General features: G+C 38.1%; 1 protein-coding gene across 1 annotated transcript in view; it reads left to right on the forward strand.

Moving 5' to 3' along the window:
* The window catches only part of LOC127638540 (serine/threonine-protein kinase BRSK2-like), a 278,228-nt gene that overhangs the window by 225,279 nt on the left and 29,849 nt on the right, over nt 1-23,100 (forward strand). Inside the window, exons 6-11 of the mRNA XM_052120105.1 lie at nt 12,129-12,162; nt 12,303-12,371; nt 14,586-14,732; nt 16,830-16,861; nt 22,402-22,566; nt 22,723-22,820. Coding sequence (XP_051976065.1) covers nt 12,129-12,162; nt 12,303-12,371; nt 14,586-14,732; nt 16,830-16,861; nt 22,402-22,566; nt 22,723-22,820 — 545 coding nt within the window. The remainder of the gene's footprint in view (nt 1-12,128; nt 12,163-12,302; nt 12,372-14,585; nt 14,733-16,829; nt 16,862-22,401; nt 22,567-22,722; nt 22,821-23,100) is intronic.

Raw genomic sequence — 23,100 nt, forward strand, 5'->3', positions numbered from 1 at the left:
ACACTCATGAGTAGAGTTACTTTAAATTCACTCTATAATACAATGTTCATTCTTTGGACCACTATAATAACTCCATATCTTCTAGCCTGTAAAAAATATGGAAGACTAGGAATGCCATTTGAAAAATCAAGGAATCAATTACAGTATCAATTTATTAATGAAAATGTAGATAAATTAAATAAATAATTATTCCGATTTTTTCCCCCCAAATTGATAAATACACAGACATTTTTAAGATATTTTTTTATTTGTTTGATAAAATTATATTAATAAAAAAATAAAATAAAATAAATTGTAAGTAAACAATATGCCAAATACAGAAATCCAAATAGACTGACATATATAAAATGTATTTATTTGTTTAATACAATTATATTCATTCAAATGTAAACAAATTCATTTAAAATGTAAATACAGTATTTTTTTCTAAATTGATAAATAGACATATTTGAAATTGTTTAATAAAATTTTTAAAAATGTAGGTAAATGTAACAATAAAACAATTCATTAATAAATATTTTTTAAATGCATTGTTTAAATTGCAGTTTAAGTTGGCAATTGCTTTTTTTCAAACATTTGCAAATAGAGTTAAAAAATAATTAGGCAATCATGAGGGAGCAACCAATGAACTTTGACAACATTTTAAAACACACCTCCTTTGACGTATTAAATGTGGTTAGCGCTCATGAACTCATTGTGCTCTCTTTTTTATATTAGCCTGGAGTGAAGAGATAGGAGCCTGAATCATTTATTGCCCTTCATGTTTCTCTTAATGTCATTATTTCTTCTTTTCAGTAACTGACATTGCCCCCTACATATAATATGTCATAAGCCTTTTCTCTTCTGTCAGTAGATTAATTTTGCTCTAATGTCTGACCTTTAGGATTGACTGAAATGTGGTAAAATCACCATGGCAGTTACCTTACGGAGCGTGTTATATAATATTAGCTTTGCTGAGGTCAAACTGGACTCAAAGTACCTTTGTCCAAACCTTTGTGTACTTGTAGGGGTGTGTGCTTACATCACAGTCACCACAGGTTAGGAAGTACAGGACTTTGTGTAACAAAGGAAGTCATTGCTGCCTCCCAGGATCATGACTCAACATCGGCTATCTGAATGTATCTGGATGTGGTTCATCATCCTAAAAATGAGCTGGAAAGCACCTTTGTGTTGGTCTTGAGCTTCATGTGTCCTTGACGTTTATGTTTATCATAAGTTTTCTAATATGAGTTTATAATAGAACTTTGACAAATATGTCATGTATTAAACTAATTAGTGGTATTATTAAGATCAATTGATAAAATGGATATAAGTCATATGAGTCATGAATCATCCTGTATGAGGTGAATATGAGGTGACATTTTCTATTTGTAGCTTAATGTGACATCATTAGGGATGAGTTCAACAAGAAGACTCTACAGATATTTAGTATTTAACTGTAAGGTCGGGTCAGACCCATGCCAGTTTATTATTATATCATTAAATGCAGTGATGGTTTTAATCGAGTACAAAGTAATAAGCTACTAAAATCAAATTATTTTTTTGTCAAAGCGTAGTGTAACACATTAAATTATTGTAATCAGATTACAGTTACTAAATTAAGGTAAGTACTTTTAAGTACATTGTGTAGGTACATATTTCTAAAATAATATTACAGATTATATATTTATATGTTCATATATACATCTGCTCGCATTTCTGGTACACTTTAAAAGTGTTTTAGAAAGTAACATAAAAGTAAAGTAATTTATTATGTGATTACTTAGCTGAAGTAATCAGTAAAATACTCTGATTACAGAATCGGTTATTTGTAGTGGATTCATTTTTAATTTACGTACACAACACTAAGAATGATGATTTACTATTAGAATAATAAACTCAGCAAAAAAGAAACTTCCCTTTTTAGGACACTGTATTTTAAAGGTAATTTTGTAAAAATCCAAATAACTTTACAAATCTTTATTGTAAAATGTTTTCCATGCTTGTTCAATGAACCATAAACAATTAATGAACATGCACCTGTGGAACGGTCATTTAGACACTAACAGCTTACAGACGGTAGGCAATTAAGGTCACAGTTTTAAAAACTTAGGACACTAAAGAGACCTTTCTACTGACTCTGAAAAACACCAAAAGAAAGATGCCCAGGGTCCCTGCTCATCTGCGTGAACATTCCTTAGGCATGCTGCATGGAGGCATGAGGACTGCAGATGTGGCCAGGGCAATAACTTGCAATGTTCGTACTGTGAGACGCCTAAGACAGTGCTACAGGGAGACCGGAAGTACAGCTGATCGTACTCTCGGTGGCAGACCACGTGTAACAACACCTGCACTGGATCGGTACATCCAAATATCACACCTGCGGGACAGGTACAGGATGGCAACAACAACTGCCCGAGTTACACCATGAACACATAATCCCTCAATCAGTGCTCTGACTGTCTGCAATAGGCTGAGAGAGGATGGACTGAGGGCTTGTAGGCCTGTTGTAAGGCAAGTCCTTACCAGACATCACTGGCAACAACGACTTCTATGGGCACAAACCCACCTTCACTGGACCAGATAGGATTGGCAAAAAGTGCTCTTCACTGACGAGTCTCGGTTGGACTTGCATTTATCGTCGAAGGAATGAGTGTTACAACGAGGCCTGTACTCTGGAGCGGGATCGATTTGGAGGTGGAGGGTCCATCATGGTCTGGGCAGGTGTGTCACAGCATCATCAGACTGTGCTTTTGTCATTTCAGACAATCTCAATGCTGTGTGTTACATGGAAGACATCCTCCTCCCTCATATGGTACCCTCCCTGCAGGCTCATCCTCACATGACCCTCCAGCATGACAATGCCACCAGCCATACTGCTGCTTCAGTGCATGAATTCCTGCAAGACAGGAATGTCAGTGTTCTGCCATGGTGAGTGAAGAGCCCGTATCTCAATCCCATTGAGCACGTCTGGGACCTGTTGGATCAGAGGGTGAGGGCTCAGGCCATTCCCCCCAGAAATGTCTGGGAACTTGCAAGTGCCTTGTTGGAAGAGTGGAGTAACATCTCACAGCAAGAACTGGCAAATCCGGAGCAGTCCATGAGGAGGAGATGCACTGCAGTACTTAATGCAGCTGGTGGCCACTGACTGTTACTTTTGATTTTGACCCCCCCTTTGTTCAGGGACACATTATTCCATTTCTGTTTGTCACATGTCTGTGAAATTGTTCAGTTTATGTCTTAGTTGTTGAATATATTTATGTTCATAAAAATATTTAAACATGTTAAGTTTGCTGAAAATAAAAGCAGTTGAAAGTGAGAGGACGTTTGTTTTTTGAGTTTAGTATACTAGTATGTATTATTTGCAGTTTGTAACATATACTTGAATAAAATATGATAATGAATATAGTGAATGTATTATAAAGTAGAATAGTAATATAGCATTTGCACTTTTTTCATTGTGTGGTTTTTTATTTACTCCACCACTATTTGCAAAAACAGCCTCGCTTTTATTCTAAAACTAAAAGCATATCTAAACCGTCAAAATAGTAAAGGCATTGTCGATTCAAAGATTCATGAATGTCTTCTGATTGGTTTTATGGTGTTTATTGTTGTATCCCTGTTAATAATGCACCATTTGACCTAATGATACATTGCAAAAAGAGGTGTTTGCACTCAGATCTCTGAGCGTTTGCACACCCACATCAGTTATTTTGAGGCGTCTTAACACTTTCCTGTCATTGGTTGACTGGTTTTGCAGAAATGAGAGAGGAAATGAGCTTTAGCAAAAAGTTTGCAGTAGATAAATGTTCTGGCGCTCTGCACCACAGGGGTTCTTCAAAAAACTCATCTGTTAATGGATGTATTTTTGGGTCTAATTCGCCTCATCAACAGAAATTTTTTCAACAGAGGTTTTCAGCAACAAAAAAAAACTGCAAAGTTGTGGTCATTATGCCTTCAGAATCGTAATAAGTAAGGCTGTGTTAGAGCTTTTAAAATTGTAATGAGTGGAATACCTGGAATATCAGAATATGTTCTGGAAAATTGCATAAAAGTGCTTGAAAATAAAATGCAACATTTCTATATATGATTATTGTGGAGCGGAGGGGGGTGGGGCCGGGCTAGAATGTTGCATGCCCGGTCCCCAATCGCCCTTACATTGGTGCCGAAACCCAAAAAGGGGGAGGGATGCCTGTCGCAGAGTCCTCGACACTACCGTCCACCTGGGGAGCGCCGCTGCCATCTACCGGGTAACGGAGTAGCCCGACCACCCAGATGCGGGGAACGACCGCCGTCCGCGGGGCGAGTGGGGACTGGATTACCCGACCTCCTTGAGCGATGGAGCCACTGCCAGGGGTGGAGGAGTGCCCTGCCGTACCCCAGAAACGCGGAGGGGTCGAGGGAAGACCGCCGTCCGCGAGGGGAGGAGGGAAGTAACTCCCCGATCGCCTGGAGCGGTAGGGCTGCTGCCAGGGGCGGAGGAATGTCCCCAGGTGCCGCCAGAAAAGCGGAGTGGCTGTCGTCCGCTGGAGAGTGTGGCGGAGTGTTCGAGGACCACGCGACTCTCTCCTGTCTCTCTATCTGTTGCACCGTGTTGGCCTTTTCCCTCGCCTATTTTTTTTTGTTGTTGTTGTTTTTCCCCTCCTGTCTCCTCCCAGGTCGAGGAAGGCGGGGATGACCTGATGGGCGCAAAGCACGGCCCTCCCCAGGGAAGGGGGGGTGGGGGGTATATGACATGCCAGTGGCACCCTGGCTTGAGGTAACGCCGGGAGGAGTGTGGAGCGGAGGGGGCGGGGCGGGACTAGAATGTTGCACGCCCGGTCCCCAATCGGCCTGATGGGGCGTGCGAGGGATAAAGTCGGCCGGTGATGGTGGTTCGAGAGAGAGAGAATTACGGGCATGTCCGTCATATGTGTGTTTGTTGTCTTTTAAGTTTCTCATTAAAATATTGTTTATATTGACAAGCCGGTTCTCGCCCCCTCCTTTCCATTTAACCCCCTTAAATTTATATTCAAAATATCCCCCACATACAGCGCACATATTTGAACCACCCAAGATTGCAAGGGGCCATCTGACTGACATAAAAAGCGACCAATCACACCTGTTTTTATTTTTTACTTGACGTCTACTAGACCACATCTCTATTATGCTAATCCCAGCATACAGACTGCTCGTCAGGTGCATAAAACCGCTTCAGAAGCAGGTGAAAACCTGGCCAGCAGGAGCCATCTCTGCTCTTCAGAACTGTTTTGAGTGTGCTGACTGGTACCTGTTCAGGGAGGCTGCAATTTATGGGCACTCTACCAACTTGGAGGAATACACAGCATCAGTGATCAGCTACATCAGCAAGTGAATTGATGATGTCACTTTCTCCAAGACCATCACCACACGCTCCAACCAGAAGCCGTGGATGACTGCGGAGGTGCGTGCGCAGCTGAGGGCCCGAGACTCAGCCTTCAGAGCAGGCGACAAGGTGGCCCTAAGGACAGCAAGGGCCAAACTGTCCTGGGCCATCAGAGAGGCAAAGCGCGCACACGCCCAGAGAACCACAGTAACTTCCAGGATAGCTGCGACACGCGGCACATGTGGCAGTGCATCCAGGCCATCACCAACTACAGGACAACATCAGTTGCCTGTGATAAAGTTGCCTTTCTTCCAGATACGCTGAATGACCTCTACGCTCGGTTTGAGGCGCAGAACGACGTGGTGGTGAGGAAGACCACCCTTCCTCCCAACGACCAGGTGCTCTGTCTTACCACAGCTGAGGTTAAGAAAACTCTACGTAGAGTCAACCCACTGAAAGCTGCTGGACCAGACAACATTCCGGGCAGAGTGCTCAGAGGATGTGCAGACCAGCTGGCAGATGTTCTTACCGAATCTTCAACATCTCTCTGAGCAGCACCGTCGTTCCAACGTGCTTCAAGGCCACCACCATCGTACCCATGCCAAAGAAGTCTTCAGTGTCCTGCCTCAACGACTACCGTCCTGTTGCACTCACACCCATCATCATGAAGTGCTTCGAGAGGCACATCATGAGGCACATTAAGACCCAGCTGCCCTCCTCACTAGACCCACTGTATTTCGCGTATCGTCCCAACTGTTCAACAGACGATGCCATCGCCACCACCCTCCATCTAGCCCTCACCCACCTAGTTAAAAAGGACTCATACATTCGAATGCTGTTCATAGACTTCAGCTCTGAACCTGCTGGGCCTGGACACCTCCCTCTGCAACTGGATCCTGGACTTACTGACTGGGAGACCTCAGTCAGTCCGGATTGGGAACCGCATCTCCACCACCACCACCACCACAGTGAGCACATGGGCCCCCCCATGGCTGTGTGCTCAGTCCACTGCTGTTCACTCTGCTGACTCACGGCTGTGCAGCAATGCACAGCTCGAACCACATTGTCAAGTTCGCTGATGACACGACCGTGGTGGGTCTCATCAGCAAGAACGACGAGTCAGCATACACAGAGGAGGTGCAGCGGCTAACGGACTTGTGTAGAGCCAACAACCTGTCTCTGAATGTGGACAAAACAAAAGAGATGGTTGTTGACTTTAGGAGACCACTCTCCGCTGAACATCGATGGCTCCTCTGTGGAGATCATCAAGAGCACCAAATTCCTTGGTGTTCACCTGGCGGAGAACCTCACCTGGTCCCTCAACACCAGCTCCATTAGTAAGAAAGCCCAGCAGCGTCTCTACTTTCTTCGAAGGCTGAGGAAAGCACATCTTCCCCCATCCTCACTACATTCTATTGAGGGACTATTGAGAGCATCCTGAGCAGCCGCAAAGCCCTGCAGAGGATAGTGAAGACAGCTGAGAAGATCATCAGGGTCTCTCTTCCCTCCATCAAAGACATTTACATAAAATGCTGCATCCGCAAACAACCAGCATTGTGGATGACCCCACACACCCCTCACACAAACTCTTCACCCTCCTGCCTTCTGGCAAGAGGTACCAAAGCATTTGGGCCCTCACGGCCAGACTGTGTAACAGCTTCTTCCCCCAAGCCATACTCAGAGACTGGACTGACAGACACACACACACCTGTACACCATCCAACTTTTGCACATGTCCAGAGTTGCACTTTAATTAATTGTCACTTATACCTGGCTGCAACCTCAATAACTGCTATGTCCATAGAACACTATTTCATAGTATGTTATGTTTACATTTGGCATTTTTAGAAAGTGTCATCATTTTGCACTACACAGATTACAAATATGTACTGGTCGGCGCTGCACTGTCTCTTACTGTGCCTATTGTCCTGTTCCCTTTGGTAATTTATTGTACTGTCTCGTACTTTTTTTGCACACGTTTGCACATGCACTTTATGTAGAAATGTTATTTAGTCTGTGTAGTCTCATGTGGTTCTGTGTTTGTCCTATGATGTTTTTATGTAGCACCATTTAGTCCCCACCATGGGGGAACGTTGTCTCGTTTCGCTGTGTACCGTACTAACTGTATATGATTGAATGACAATAAAAACAACTTGACTTGACGGTAGTTAGCGACTCACCGCCACAAAGCAACGGGAGACCATTAATTTTTAATGAGAGCAGAAACATGAGCGACAGCGATTGTTGGAGAGAGGATGTGGGCAAATCAATGTTACTTGAATTTGTGATATTTTAGTGCATTTTATACTGTTGAAGGCTTTGTTTGGAAAATGTTAATAAAGCATTATATTGTTAATTATTGTTTTTTTTTTTTCCCCTAAGAAGGAAATAAATGCATTTTGACAGGAAAAGAAGGATATATAGTGTCAAGTTTCAGCACTTTAAAAATATGCGATTAATGGTGATTAACTATAGGTGATTAACTAAATTATGGGATTAATTGCGATTAAAAATTTAAATCAACTAACAGCACTAATATTGTGTGTTATTTTTCTTGCTCGGTTACCTCTTATACATTTGTTAATACCATGTCGGAATTACTGTATTTACGAGTTTCACTCATAATACAGAGTTAGGAACTCCGAATTATATGAAAAATATGTGCTGGAAAAAGTAGTTGAAAGTCCTTGATTTGCATGAAATGATGCCTGTATGAATCCATTTTTGAGCTTTGGCAACTCAATGTTAATATTAAGTTTGTATTAGGTTTGACGGGTCCCAACGACAGTTAAAAAATGGTTATGGGAGTATTATTATCACAAATTCGCTGCCGCCTTCAACATTAAAAACATTCTACGGCCTTAATCTTTTTTATTCATTATAATTCCTTACATTTAACGCATCTACTTCAGAGAAAAAACTATATGAAAAATGATACAAAATTATGCCTGCAGAATTGTGAAAAGGAAAAGTATAACAGTTTTAAAACTGTTAAAATGTACTGTCATTTTACAGCTTGATGCAAACTTAAATTCAGCAGTCAAAAAAGCTACTGCCAATGCAATATTAATTATGAAACAACGTTTCATGTTGTTGGTATATTTTCTTTTTGAGTATTCTGAAATATACCATGAGCTTTGGCAACTCTTTAGAGCTGGAAACCCACAGGCTGTTTTACTGCTTGATACATAGTAAAGAACTTTAACTATTTATTTACTTCAGAAAGTTTACCACCATAATGTTGTTAGAACCCATAAAACTGACTGTAGTTGCAATATTAATACGAAAGAAAGTTTCATATATTTTGAGTATTCTGGAAGATTCTTTCAGCATTGGCAGATCGGTCTAAGATTCAGTTTGAATTAGCTCTGACATGTCCCAGAGCGCAATTTAAATGAGTTATACTATTTCTCTCGTACTGTCAGAGAGTCGGCCATGAAGATATCACTTCGACAGCTCCAGATCTTCTCTCTTTGAACCTGAATGTCAGCTTTTTGGTTGCCATATTTAGCAATTCTTTATGCAACTAGTGTACTTCAAGCCAAATATATTAGTCTGACAAGAGAATGCTTTCACTAACAGGATATTCATATTTGCATAGGCTTATTGTTGTCAGCTCACAGGGACACTCTGCCAATAATATGATTATCTCTGAACATGCCTGTTTATCTCTGTGAAAACACGTTCACACTTGTGTTGATGTGAAGAGTATTACGCAGTGATGCACTGCAGTGTTGTAAAATAGGAGTTGTCAAGAAAGATTAGCTAAGACAGAATGCCAGCTATTGAAAGCGGAAGTTTTGTCCCCTGATGATTTTATCTCCTTTATTAAATTGAGATGTCTCCTCAACCAAATTGTGAGATGAATCATTCTAAACAAATAGTAAGATTGGTCACGGATCATAGCATATGGGAAACATCTATTAACATTCATAGTGCTCTAGTTTTTTGAGGTTTACAGCTTTTTATGATCTGAGAGTTGTCTGATGTTTCTATTTATTTTTTTGATTCATCAGATGTAGTTGAGAGTGACTGGAAATTGTTTGGGAGAGAGTGGGATCGGAGAACATTGCAGATCAGGCATAATGTCTGGTTCCCTTTGCAGCTTCTTCTGGGAAAGAATCGCTCACTTAAACAGGAAGAAAACTTTTGACTGATGTGGAAAATGAGCAACCAGAGTTCCTTTTGTTTTTGCCTAGTAAGGGTGTGACAATATGAAATAGTTGACAGCACAATAATAGACATGTGTTTGACAGAAATGTTTTAATCATTCGAATCAGAATTTCTGTCCATTTAAAAGTAAGGGACCGTTCACACCGGAAGTCTTGCTGTTTTTACAGTTTCTCGTGCAGGAGCGCCACATTTTTAGATGCTGTGTCAAGTTAAAAAGAACTTCAACTTTTAAATGTTTGTTTTGTTTTTCTTTTCTCATCATCTTGCTTATTTTGTTTTTCCTTTTGTCATTTTGTCTGTTCTTGTCTCTTTTCTTCTCTTCTGTTCTCTTCTTTCATTTTGCATCTCATTTGTCTGATCTTATTTTGTTTCGTTTTATTTCATCTCATTTGTCTGATCTTATTTTGTTCGTTTTATTTCATCTCATTTGTCTGTTCTCTTTTTGTTTCGTTTTATTTCATCTCATTTGTCTGATCTTATTTAGTTTCATTTTATTTCATCTCATTTGTCTGATCTTATTTAGTTTCATTTTATTTCATCTCATTTGTCTGATCTTATTTTGTTTTGTTTTATTTCATCTCATTTGTCTGATCTTATTTTGTTTTGTTTTATTTCATCTCATTTGTCTGATCTTATTTTGTTTCGTTTTATTTCATCTAATTTGTCTGATCTTATTTTGTTTAGTTTTATTTCATCTCATTTGTCTGATCTTATTTTGTTTAGTTTTATTTCATCTCATTTTTCTGATCTTATTTTGTTTCGTTTTATTTCATCTCATTTGTCTGATCTTATTTTGTTTCATTTTATTTCATCTCATTTGTCTGATCTTATTTTGTTTCGTTTTATTTCATCTCATTTGTCTGATCTTATTTTGTTTCGTTTTATTTCATCTCATTTGTCTGATCTTATTTTGTTTAGTTTTATTTCATCTAATTTGTCTGATCTTATTTTGTTTTGTTTTATTTCGTCTCATTTTTCTGATCTTATTTTGTTTCGTTTTATTTCATCTCATTTGTCTGATCTTATTTTGTTTCATTTTATTTCATCTCATTTGTCTGATCTTATTTTGTTTCATTTTATTTCATCTCATTTGTCTGATCTTATTTTGTTTCGTTTTATTTCATCTCATTTGTCTGATCTTATTTTGTTTCGTTTTATTTCATCTCATTTGTCTGATCTTATTTTGTTTAGTTTTATTTCATCTAATTTGTCTGATCTTATTTTGTTTTGTTTTATTTCATCTCATTTTTCTGATCTTGTTTTGTTTCGTTTTATTTCATCTCATTTGTCTGATCTTATTTTGTTTCATTTTATTTCATCTCATTTGTCTGATCTTATTTTGTTTCGTTTTATTTCATCTCATTTGTCTGATCTTATTTTGTTTCGTTTTATTTCATCTAATTTGTCTGTTCTCTTTTTGTTTCGTTTTATTTCATCTCATTTGTCTGATCTTATTTTGTTTCGTTTTATTTCATCTCATTTGTCTGGTCTCTTTTTGTTTCGTTTTATTTCATCTCATTTGTCTGATCTTATTTTGTTTCGTTTTATTTCATCTCATTTGTCTGTTCTCTTTTTGTTTCGTTTTATTTCATCTCATTTGTCTGATCTTATTTTGTTTCGTTTTATTTCATCTCATTTGTCTGGTCTCTTTTTGTTTCGTTTTATTTCATCTCATTTGTCTGATCTTATTTTGTTTCGTTTTATTTCATCTCATTTGTCTGTTCTCTTTTTGTTTTTAAGTTTAAAAGAATCTTAACTTTAAAAAAAAAAAATTTTTGTTCTTTACTTTTTGTCTTCTCTCTCATTGTTTCTCATCTCATTGCATCTCATTTTGTCTTAAATTATTTTTAGTTTCACCTCGTCTTGTTTTTCTCTTTTCGTTTTGCTTTCTCAACATCTTGTCATTTTGTCTGTTCTCGTCTGATTTTGTCTCTTTTCTTTACTTCTGTTCTCTTCTCATTTTGTCAACTTATTTTGTTTAGTTTAATCTCAACTTGTTCTTCTCTTTTCATTTTTTAGATGCCTTGTAAAGCTAATACTTTTTGTCTGTTCTCATCTGATTTTGTCTCTTTTCTTCTCCATTTTCTTACGTTATTTTGTCTAATTTTATTTTGTGTAGTTTCATCTGACCTCATTTGTCTGTTCTCAAGTTAAAAGTTAAAAAGAACTTCAACTTTCAAAATCGTGTCTCGAGACACCTGCGTTCTGTTATATTCATTGCCCTACATCTAGTTTTTTGTTGCAAATATTTGTTTGTTGTGAATGACCCCCAATAATTTGTGATTATTTCAAACACATAACTCAAAAGACTACAGAATGTAGTTCTGGACAGATGCCACTAAACTCTGGCAAATCCAGTGAAAGATTCTTTCTCAAAAGCACTTATTGTAGCCACCCAGTTCTGTGTAAACTGGAGCATGTGCGCTAACTACTGTGCCACGACTGCTACAATTTAAAATGAATTAAGTTACCATGATGCAGATGCAGAACTGGTCACAGTTACAAACTTTTAATGGTGTCATTGGTGATTCTCTTTCAAAAAGTCCCATTAGTCAAATATTAGATTTAGTCTGTTGAATGTTTTGAGAGATTTGTCTGATTTCTAACTCAAGATGATTTTGTCTTTTTACAGATCTCCACATTACGCATGTCCTGAAGTCATCAGAGTGAGTATTGTCTTTTCCATTTTTGGAAGAAAAAAGAACATTCACAACTATTTCTAAGTAGGTCATACAGGATTGATCAGCTCATCTCAAAACTGCAGAGTAGAGTTATAGCGATTTGACCTCTCTGTTTTCTTTCACAGGGAGAGAAGTATGATGGAAGGAAAGCCGATGTTTGGAGCTGTGGGGTCATTCTGTTTGCTCTGTTGGTGGTGAGTCATAACTAATTGCAAAGTCACAAAGGACTTTATCTTCAATTAATAGTTCACTCCAAAATGAAAATTCACCTTTCATAAAGAATGATTATTCATGTCCATTGACCACTAAATGATTTGATATGAAGTGTTGAAGCACTCTATTACAATCATATGGTGTAAGTTCCATTTACCCAGGAAACCAGCTAGTGCTCGCGTACAGTGCTCATTCTAAATATGGTCTGAGAATAAGAGTTTCTGCCTTATTCTATGAATGGAAACCATGTTAGATCAGTAAAAGACACTGTTATAAAAACTCTGTTATGATTGGAAGATGCACTAGATAATGTTTATATTCTGCATTCATTTCACTAATGCTAATGCTATATGTGGCCAGAATCACATGACATGGGTTTGGTAAATGTTTCATAAATCTTTAGAAGTTATCATCCTCAAATTGAAAATAGACCATTACCAGACTTGTGGCTTTAGCTCAATTGTGTGCGTCAAGGTCAGTTTCATATATATTATTTCATAAAAATATGTTATGGGAAAAAAATTGCTGGTCACTTTACAAGCAGGTACAAGTTTTTCTTACGTTTATTCTTCATGACTTTTCTCAAACTTACAAGTGTCTACGTGCAAAAGAGACCACAATCATGAGTGTAGTGATGAACTACAGCCATTGAATTTTGAGAATGTCTTTTTTAGGCTTGTGCTTAAAACAATGGACCAGTTGTAGGACTGGGCTGTCATACTCCAAAAGTGACGCGAAAAGCACCATAAAAGTAGTCCATTTGACTTGGTATATTTCAAGTCTTCTGAAGCCGCACATTAGCTTGATATGAAGAACTGACTGAAATTATAGTAGTTTATTTTTATTTATTGGGTTTTGAATGGCATGAAGGTGAGTTCACTGGTTTGTTTAGTTCAAAGTCTAATTTTTTAAATGTGTGGGTTTTTGAGGATTGGTTATTAAGGGCAACTCTTGGTTTTTCTGTCAGAAATGTTCTTTTTAATGGTATACTGTATTACATATACAGTATATACAGGCTTGGTCAGGGATTTGATGTTTTCAAGTCTCAAAGACGATACAATTTTAAGCAGGAATGAAGCACACGAACCGTGGCAATATCCCCCAGAGTTTGTGCTCATTTGAAATGCTCTTCTTCAAATTGGAGGGTAAAATTCAGACCCTTGAGTGTGAGCGGTTTATCTCTCTACACAGAGCCATGGGCCTGCATTTTTAAACCAAAACTGGATTGTTTTGACATTCCAGAAATGATGACAGAAAGAATGATCTACAGAAATAATGAACTCTGAAATACTCAGCCCAATTCAGCTTCACATGTTCTCAACAGACATGTTTTTCTCTTCTCGTCTTTACTCTTCACTTCTCTTCTTTTCTCTTTTCTTCTCTTCTACTTTTCGTCTCTTCTCTTCCTTTCCTTTCTCTTCTCTTCTTTTCCTTGTCTCATCTATTCTTGTCTTTTTTTATCTTGTCCTGTCTCTTCTCTCTTTTTGTCTCAACACATTGCATCTCAGTTTTTTGTCTCATCTTTTCTTCTCATCTTCAACTCTTCATCTTTTCTCGTCCCTTCTCTTATTGTCTCATCTCTCCTTTTCAACTTCTTGTCTTCTCATCTCATCTCTCTTTTTCTCCGTAAGCATTGCATCTTATTTTTTCTTCTTTTGTTTAGTCTTGTCTCATCTTCATCTTCTCTTCTACTTCTCATCTCTATTCATCTAGTCTTTTTTGTCTTTTCTGATCTTGTCTCATCTCATCTTGTTTTTCTCTTTTCTTCTCTTCCTGTCTGCTTCTGTTCTACTTTATTTTCTATTGAAGTTTATTCGGTCTTGCCTTAATGAAATATATATCTTGGCTTGCTGTAGAAAGGCAGACAGGACAAAATAAAAACTGCTGCTGACATGTTGTGTTTTTTCAGACTGACTCTGTGCTGAATACACAACATTGTCTCAGATCCAAAGTGATTGGAGTGCATTTATTTGCTTATTCTCTTTATTTTGTTCTTTTGCTATTCTTGCATTTTTTTTTTTTCATCAGACCTGAAAATGAAACCTCATCGACCTCACCTGTAGGGAAAAATATGCAAAACAAGTCAATAAAAATGTCCTCGTTCTAATTTATAATTCTATACTCTGAACTATTTTCTTCAGAAATGTCTTATATTTTTCAGCATCTTCTCCTCTTTGCCTGTTTCTTTCTCTCAGGGAGCTTTGCCGTTTGACGATGATAATTTACGAAATTTGTTAGAGAAAGTGAAGCTGGGTGTGTTTCACATGCCACATTTTATTCCACCGGACTGCCAGAACCTCTTGCGAGGAATGATCGAGGTAGACGCTGGCAAACGGTTAACGGTGAGTCCTGCCACTCTTCTGAATTTGAACTGATGTCATCATCATACAGTAAGTGCATTGCATTTTAACCACCTGTTTGGACTTTTATTTTAACTTGAGTTACAGTTAAGGCAACGTTTCTGTTGACAAAAGGAAATGCTAACTAAGTAGTGTGCTAAATAAGGATTTTAGTAACAAAGTGTTCCTTCATGGTATTCCGTCTCAAACTCTCTCATTACCTTTAGTTTCAGAGGGAAACCTTGATATTGTTACTGTATGAAAAAGAGAGCAAGGTAAAGAAAGAATCAAATCAAATGTGAGTTTGATATGTAGGTAGTAAAGCCAGTCGGACAGTTCAAAGGCAGCGTGAGGTAGTGTGTTTGGAGATCACCTTTGCATAGTCAGATGCCTCTGCTGTCACCATAACCTTTGCTTATACTAACCAATAAAAAAGCTGCTTTTGCCCTTGAATAAAAAACACTATCAGAGTCCTTCTTGAACTGCTATCTACACTTTATTTCAGACAGTAGTCGTGATACACACTTTGAGCATGATTGAATCAAACCTGTTAGCATATCTAGGGGAAAAGGGTCTTGTTTTTGTAGAAATGGTCAAGGGAACACTTACTTTTCTCCATCACTCTTAGTCTCTTTTTGCGCTCTCTGATAGCTTTTTTTTTTTTTATCAGAGGTAATTATTTGGGTGAATCTCAAGCAACCAAAAACATACAGTATTTCACCCCAAAATGAAAAGAAAGAAATAAGAAATGTTATTATTATTATTATTTTGTATTATGTTAATATTAAAGCTTTATGACCATACAGTGTCAACAATTGTCTAATTTGTGTAAAAAAAAAAAATAATAATAATAAATTTAATTATCCTAAGGAATTGTTTTGGAGAAACATCCAAATGAAAGTTGACTTAAAAAAATAAGTCTTCCGAGCTATGAAAGAGAAACACCTGAGAAATCAAATCTTACTGTTTCTCTATGTGAAATCTGACCCTGAAACAGTACCCTTGCAGAACATCACCTTGTGATCACATCCCATGTCTCGTTACCTTGTTCCTTTTACAGCAGTTGCGTTTTAATGAGTCCCAATGGCTTTCAAGGACAACCCTGTAGGAAACACAGTCTTTAAGTCACTGATGGAGTTTGATAGCTTGCTGAATTGCCAAGCAGCCTTGTTCATATCTTAGAGAGGCATTTAAAATGCATGGGAAAAATTAACAATGCAGTCCCATGATTCAGTTTCACAGAGCAGAATTCACAATGTACCACCTGAAAATGCCAAGACAGTGTGTTGTTCACCTGTGTTCTATTTTCATCCACTTGCAGCGCAATTCACCAATCTGTAATTAAATGTGTTAAGTAAAATAGTAGTTCATTATAATTTCTATTAGGAAAGTTGAGTTTTTGAGTTATTGTCACACTTCTTTAGAATTCATCAACCTTTCTCTTATGAAACATCTAACAATTAAAAATTTCAAACAAATATGTTTTTCTTAATACCAAAATTGTATAGGGTCTTTTGTGACCTCAGATGTAGTAGTGTCACAAAATATATATGATTTACATTTGACATTGCTATTTGACGAAGAAGCAATGTGGAAGTAAACTATAGCAAGTACAACACATGAACAATATGATATGGCTATTTTCATAATTTTTTGTGTACTACTGAAATTCTGTAAGTTGTACGTCTATTTAGACTCAATATGTGCCTGAGAAAAACATATGTGTAGCTCATGTATAATGTGTTGCTCAATATGCATTTGACAGCCAGTTGAGTTTCATTAAATGTAAATGTGGATGTAATGATATTTGAACAATAAAACACCATAATATTACAAAATATATTTTATTCTATTATTTTCTTAAAAATGCTTTCAAAGCTTGAAACTATCTGGGCATTTTTTTGATTTCGCTAAAGACCAGAGTATATAATAATGTTTGGCAAAACGGCCATGTATTTGGCAGTGTGCTTGTTCCATGTCTGAGACTGAACTGAGAGTAAACCCATAATAAACTAAATATTCTCTCTTACTATTTTTAAATAAATATTTAAGCTGTTTTTGTGCCATGCATCTTACTGTCTCTCTGTCTTCCTTTTACAGTTAGAGTTGATCCAGAAGCACACATGGTACATGTAAGTATTAAACTAACATTGTTCGCTGGCTCTGTAAACAATGCTTGTAACATGCAGAAACAGAATGACTAAAAACAGGCCTGGGCATTAGGGACAGAAAGATTGGGATCAAATGTGTGTGTTTTTGTCTGAGAGCGAGTATTAAACCGAGTGTGTGCATATACAGTATGTGTGATAAATGGCATAGACCCCACACGTCAGAAGCAAGGACAAATTTCTAGTGGCCCAGCAGGGATTTGCTGTCCGCTCGCATGCGCACGCCACTGTCGTCTGGCTTCCTCTGGAGACAGAACGAAACAGGCAGACAGCAGGAGAAGGTCGGGCTGACATGTTCGTATCATGCTCTCCTGTCTCACTGCGTCTCTGGGGTCAAAGACATGGCAGACACAGACAGTGTCGACGTTTCTAAGCAGAATGCTTATGTTTTTAGATGCTTGTGTCTGCCACAATCTTTTCTAACAGATGGCAACAGCAAATATTTGGAATATGCTTGAGAAAGAAGGTTATGAAGATGTGTATTTAACGCTCCTATTTTGATCAAGAAGTTTTTGACCGGACACAGTAAAGGTGTAACTTTATTACTTTTATTTTAAGAAATGTTAAGATTTCTTCTTAAAAAAAAACAATAAATAAATGTTTTCTTTGTTTTTTGCAAATTTATGTAACTTTACTACAGTAAAAAACTAGTTGAAACATGAAGATAATTTGAGAATGTGTCCTGTTTTGATCATAGATTGCTCCCATCTGGTGAAAATAAAAGAAAAATAACATGACATACAAATCATGTAATGACAATAATAGCCAGTAGATGGCTGCAGTGTTCTAGGCAGCCACCTACTGTGTAGTAATGCTTAATGATATTACAAGTTATGCATTGAGATATACTGTATATTTAGACATTATCAAGCTATTATTTGTCAAAGTTTAGCATTTGTTATTGCTTTTTGTAACTGTTTTGAAGCGTCAATTTTTGCAAAAATGTATTATTATGCATATTATTTGTTACAAAGAGAAGACATAAAATAATAAATTTGTTACCAGTCATTTATTTCAAACAACAACATTTAATAAATTAATAAGTGCGTGTGTGCTGCATTGTGGGTGTGTTATAGTCTTACCCCCTAATGTATGTGCGTGTGCTGCATTGTGGGTGTGTTATAGACTTACCCCCTAATGTATGTGTGTGTGTGTGTGTGTGCTGCATTGTGGGTGTGTTATAGTCTTACCCCAAAATGTATGTGTGCGCTGCATTGTGGGTGTGTTATAGTCTTACCCCGTAATGTATGTGCGTGTGCTGCATTGTGGGTGTGTTATAGACTTACCCCCTAATGTATGTGTGTGTGTGTGCTGCATTGTGGGTGTGTTATAGTCTTACCCCAAAATGTATGTGTGTGCTGCATTGTGGGTGTGTTATAGTCTTACCCCCTAATGTATGTGTATGTGCGCTAGACGATATTGTCATTTAAAAACACAATTGATGCAGCATCCATATCATTTTGTGGTGCTTCTACTCTACTACTATTTTGTGGCTCTTCAGGACTCGTACCCTGATTCTTTGCATCGCAAGTGCAACTGTCTGTCAGTTGAGTTACCGTGCAATTTGATCGAATGTTAAAATGGCCTTACAAGTCTTGCACTATAGTAAAAGTGTTTAGATGTCATAACATAGCATTGTGTGAGCATGAAAAGTAAGTGTTTATGAGCTGATAATCTACCTGTGGTTATGGGGGCATGACCGAGTGATGTCTGTAGAGAGCAAGGCCAGGAGAGGAAGAACGGTAAGCATTGACACCTGTGGGAAATTATAGCTAACAGTTGTTCTGTGTTACAGTGAGAGCTAGAGAGAGATAAGAGGGCAGTCCAGACTGCCGGAGGAGAGAGAGAGAGAGACAGACGTGTGTGTGTGTCCTGCTGAAAAGCAAACCGTGTGTGTTATACTGAAAAGTAGTGTAAATAAAGAAACTTAGGTGGATTGTTTTTCCGGCTTCAGCTTTCTCCTTCCTACCTGAACAAGTGACTTATCACACTAACATTTTATGATATGTGTGAAAGAGAATAAAAGTAATTGTTGTACTGCCTCTACAGTTGAAGTCAGAAGTTTACAAACACCATAGCCAAATACAGTCAGGTCCATAAATATTGGGACATCAACACAATTCTAATCTTTTTGGCTCTATACACCACCACAATGGATTTGAAATGAAACGAACAAGATGTGCTTTAACTGCAGACTTTCAGCTTTAATTTGAGGGTATTTACATCCAAATCAGGTGAACGGTGTAGGAATTACAACAGTTTGTATATGTGCCTCCCACTTTTTAAGGGACCAAAAGTAATGGGACAATTGGCTGCTCAGCTGTTCCATGGCCAGGTGTGCGTTATTCCCTCATTATCCCATTTACAAGGAGCAGATAAAAGGTCCAGAGTTCATTTCAAGTGTGCTATTTGCATTTGGAATCTGTTGCTGTCAACTCTCAATATGAGATCCAAAGAGCTGTCACTATCAGTGAAGCAAGCCATCATTGGGCTGAAAAATCAAAACAAACCCATCAGAGAGATAGCAAAAACATTAGGTGTGGCCAAATCAACTGTTTGGAACATTCTTAAAAAGAAAGAACGCACCGGTGAGCTCAGCAACACCAAAAGACCCGGAAGACCACGGAAAACAACTGTGGTGAATGACCGAAGAATTCTTTCCCTGGTGAAGAAAACACCCTTCACAACAGTTGGCCAGATCAAGAACACTCTCCAGGAGGTAGGTGTATGTGTGTCAAAGTCAACAATCAAGAGAAGACTTCACCAGAGTGAATACAGAGGGTTCACCACAAGATGTAAACCATTGGTGAGCCTCAAAAACAGGAAGGCCAGATTAGAGTTTGCCAAACACATCTAAAAAAGCCTTCACAGTTCTGGAACAACATCCTATGGACAGATGAGACAAAGATCAACTTGTACCAGAGTGCTGGGAAGAGAAGAGTATGGAGAAGGAAAGGAACTGCTCATGATCCAAAGCATACCACCTCATCAGTGAAGCATGGTGGTGGTAGTGTCATGGCGTGGGCATGTATGGCTGCCAATGGAACTGGTTCTCTTGTATTTATTGATGATGTGACTGCTGACAAAAGCAGCAGGATGAATTCTGAAGTGTTTCGGGCAATATTATCTGCTCATATTCAGCCAAATGCTTCAGAACTCATTGGACGGCGCTTCACAGTACAGATGGACAATGACCCGAAGCATACTGCGAAAGTAACCAAAGAGTTTTTTTAAGGGAAAGAAGTGGAATGTTATGCAATGGCCAAGTCAATCACCTGACCTGAATCCGACTTGAGCATGCATTTCACTTGCTGAAGACATAACTGAAGGGAAAATGCCCCAAGAACAAGCAGGAACTGAAGACAGTTGCAGTAGAGGCCTGGCAGAGCATCACCAGGGATGAAACCCAGCGTCTGATGATGTCTATGCGTTCCAGACTTGAGGCTGTAAGTGACTGCAAAGGATTTGCAACCAAGTATTAAAAAGTGAAAGTTTGATTTATGATTGTTAATCTGTCCCATTACTTTTGGTCCCTTAAAAAGTGGGAGGCACATATACAAACTGTTGTAATTCCTACACCGTTCACCTGATTTGGATGTAAATACCCTCAAATTAAAGCTGAAAGTCTGCAGTTAAATCACATCTTGTTCGTTTCATTTCAAATCCATTGTGGTGGTGTATAGAGCCAAAAAGATTAGAATTGTGTCGATGTCCCAATATTTATGGACCTGACTGTACATTTAAACTCAGTTTTCACAATTCCTGACATTTAATCGTAGAAAGCATTCCCAGTCTTTGGTCAGATAGGATCACTACTTTATTTTAAGAATGTGAAATGTCAGAATAATAGTAGAGAGAATGATTTATTTCAGCTTTTTTTTTCTTCCATCACATTCCCAGTGGGTCAGAAGTTTACATACACTTTGTTAGTATTTGGTAGCATCGCCTTTAAATAGTTTAACTTAGGTCAAATGGTTTGGGTACTCTTCCACAAGCTTCTCACAATATGTTGCTGGAATTTTGTCCCATTCCTCCAGACAGAACTGGTGTAACTGAGTCAGGTTTGTAGGCCTCCTTGCTTGCACAAGCTTTTTAAGTTCTGCCCACAAATTTTCTATCAGATTGAGGTCAGGGCTTTGTGATGGCCACTCCAATACCTTGACTTTGTTGTCCTTAAGCCATTTTGCCACAGTTTTGGAGGTATGCTTGGGGTCATTGTCCATTTGGAAGACCCATTTGCTACAGAGCTTTAACTTCCTGACTGATGTCTTGAGATGTTGCTTCAATATATCCATATCATTTTCCTTCCTCGTGATGCCATCTATTTTGTGAAGTGCACCAGTCCCACCTGCAGCAAAGCACCCCCACAACATGATGCTGCCACCCCATGCTTCACGGTAGGGATTGTGTTCTTCGGCTTGCAAGACTCACCCTTTTTCCTCCAAACATAATGATGATCATTATGGCCAAACAGTTTCATTTTTGTTTCATTAGACCAGAGGACATTTCTCCAAAAATATATTTTTCCCCATGTGCACTTGCAAACTGTAGTCTGGCTTTTTTATGGGGGTTTTGTAGCAGTGTCTTCTTCCTTGCTGGGCAGCCTTTCAGGTTATGTTGATATAGGACTCATTTTACTGTGGATATAGACACTTGTCTACCTGTTTTCTCCAGCATCTTCACAAGTTCCTTTGCTGTTGTTCAGGGATTGATTTGCACTTTTCACACCAAACTACCTTCATCTCTAGGAGACAGAATGTGTCTCCTTCCTGAGCGGTATGATGGCTACATGGTCCCATGGTGTTTGTACTTGCGTACTATTGTTTGTAAAGATTAATGTGGTACCTTCAGGTGTTTGGAAATTGCTTCCAATGATGAACCAGACTTGTGGAGGTACACAAATTCTTTTTTTGAAGTCTTGGCTGATTTATTTAGGTTTTTCTATGATGTCAAGCAAAGAGGCACTGAGTTTGAAGTTAGGCCCTAAAATACATCCACAGGTGCTCCTCGAGTTCAGTACACCTCCTATCAGAAGCTAATTGTCTAAAGGTTGACAAAATTTTCTGGAATTTTCTAAGCAGATTAAAAACACAGTTAATTTAATGTATGTTATCTTCTGGAATTATGATATAGTGAAATAAAAGTTAAACCATCTGTCTGTAAACAATTGTTGGACAAATTATTCATGTTATGCACAAAGTAGATGTCCTAAACAACTTGCCAAAACTAGTTTACTAATATTAAATCTGTGGAGTGGTTAAAAAATTAGTTTTAATGACTTCAACGTAAGTGTATGTAAACTTCTGACTTTAACTGTAGTTGTTCATTTCATCAGGAAACTGCCGTGATACGCACAATAATCCGTGAAAATAAAAAACTTTTAAAAATGTAGGAATTGTAATGTGATTCTATGAGACCAGGTTGCAGTGTTTCTTTGAGCTGGTGATAATGTCATTGTCTCAGCAGTAGAGTTTCAAATCACTGATGTCGTCTGCTCTCTTCAGAGGAGGGAAGAATGAACCGGAACCAGAGCAGCCGGTGCCCAGGAAGGTGGCAATCCGCTGTATCCTGTCAGCAGATGACATCGACCCAGATGTTTTGGAGAGCATGCACTCGCTAGGGTGCTTCCGTGACAAGAACAAACTGATGAAGGACTTGTTATCAGACGAGTGAGTGACTGCACTCTGTTCAAGCTTAAAACAGTCCCGTGAAAAAAAGTCCAATCGAACATTTCTTTCCAGCTAGGAGTAAAGGGCATTTTTATTAATTTTATGATTTTTTACATTTTTGTGAATAATAGCTATATTTGTCTCCTTTATCCTCAGTGAAAATCAGGAGAAAATGATCTATTTTCTTCTGTTGGATCGTAAGGAGAGATACCCCAGCCATGAAGATCAAAATCTTCCTCCTCGCAATGACATAGGTATGACATAATCATTCTGATTTCTGATCAGTTGATCAATAATAGTTCTTATGCATTTGTCAGAAATAGTTCTGAGGGCCCAGGCTTTGCAGTTTGATCTTTTTTTGTGCTTTATGCTGTGTTGTAAGTGTTGTGCTTGCGTTAGCAATGCACGCATCACAGGAGCTTTTTAGTTTGCAATAGAAAATATTATAACCTTATTTATTATAACCTTTTTTTATTTGTAATTATGCTAATTAATTCACTGAAATGGCCAAATGGCAGCCGGCCCCAGGGATGC

The sequence above is a fragment of the Xyrauchen texanus genome, chromosome 46 (genome assembly GCF_025860055.1).
Source record: "Xyrauchen texanus isolate HMW12.3.18 chromosome 46, RBS_HiC_50CHRs, whole genome shotgun sequence".
Lineage (NCBI taxonomy): Eukaryota > Metazoa > Chordata > Actinopteri > Cypriniformes > Catostomidae > Xyrauchen > Xyrauchen texanus.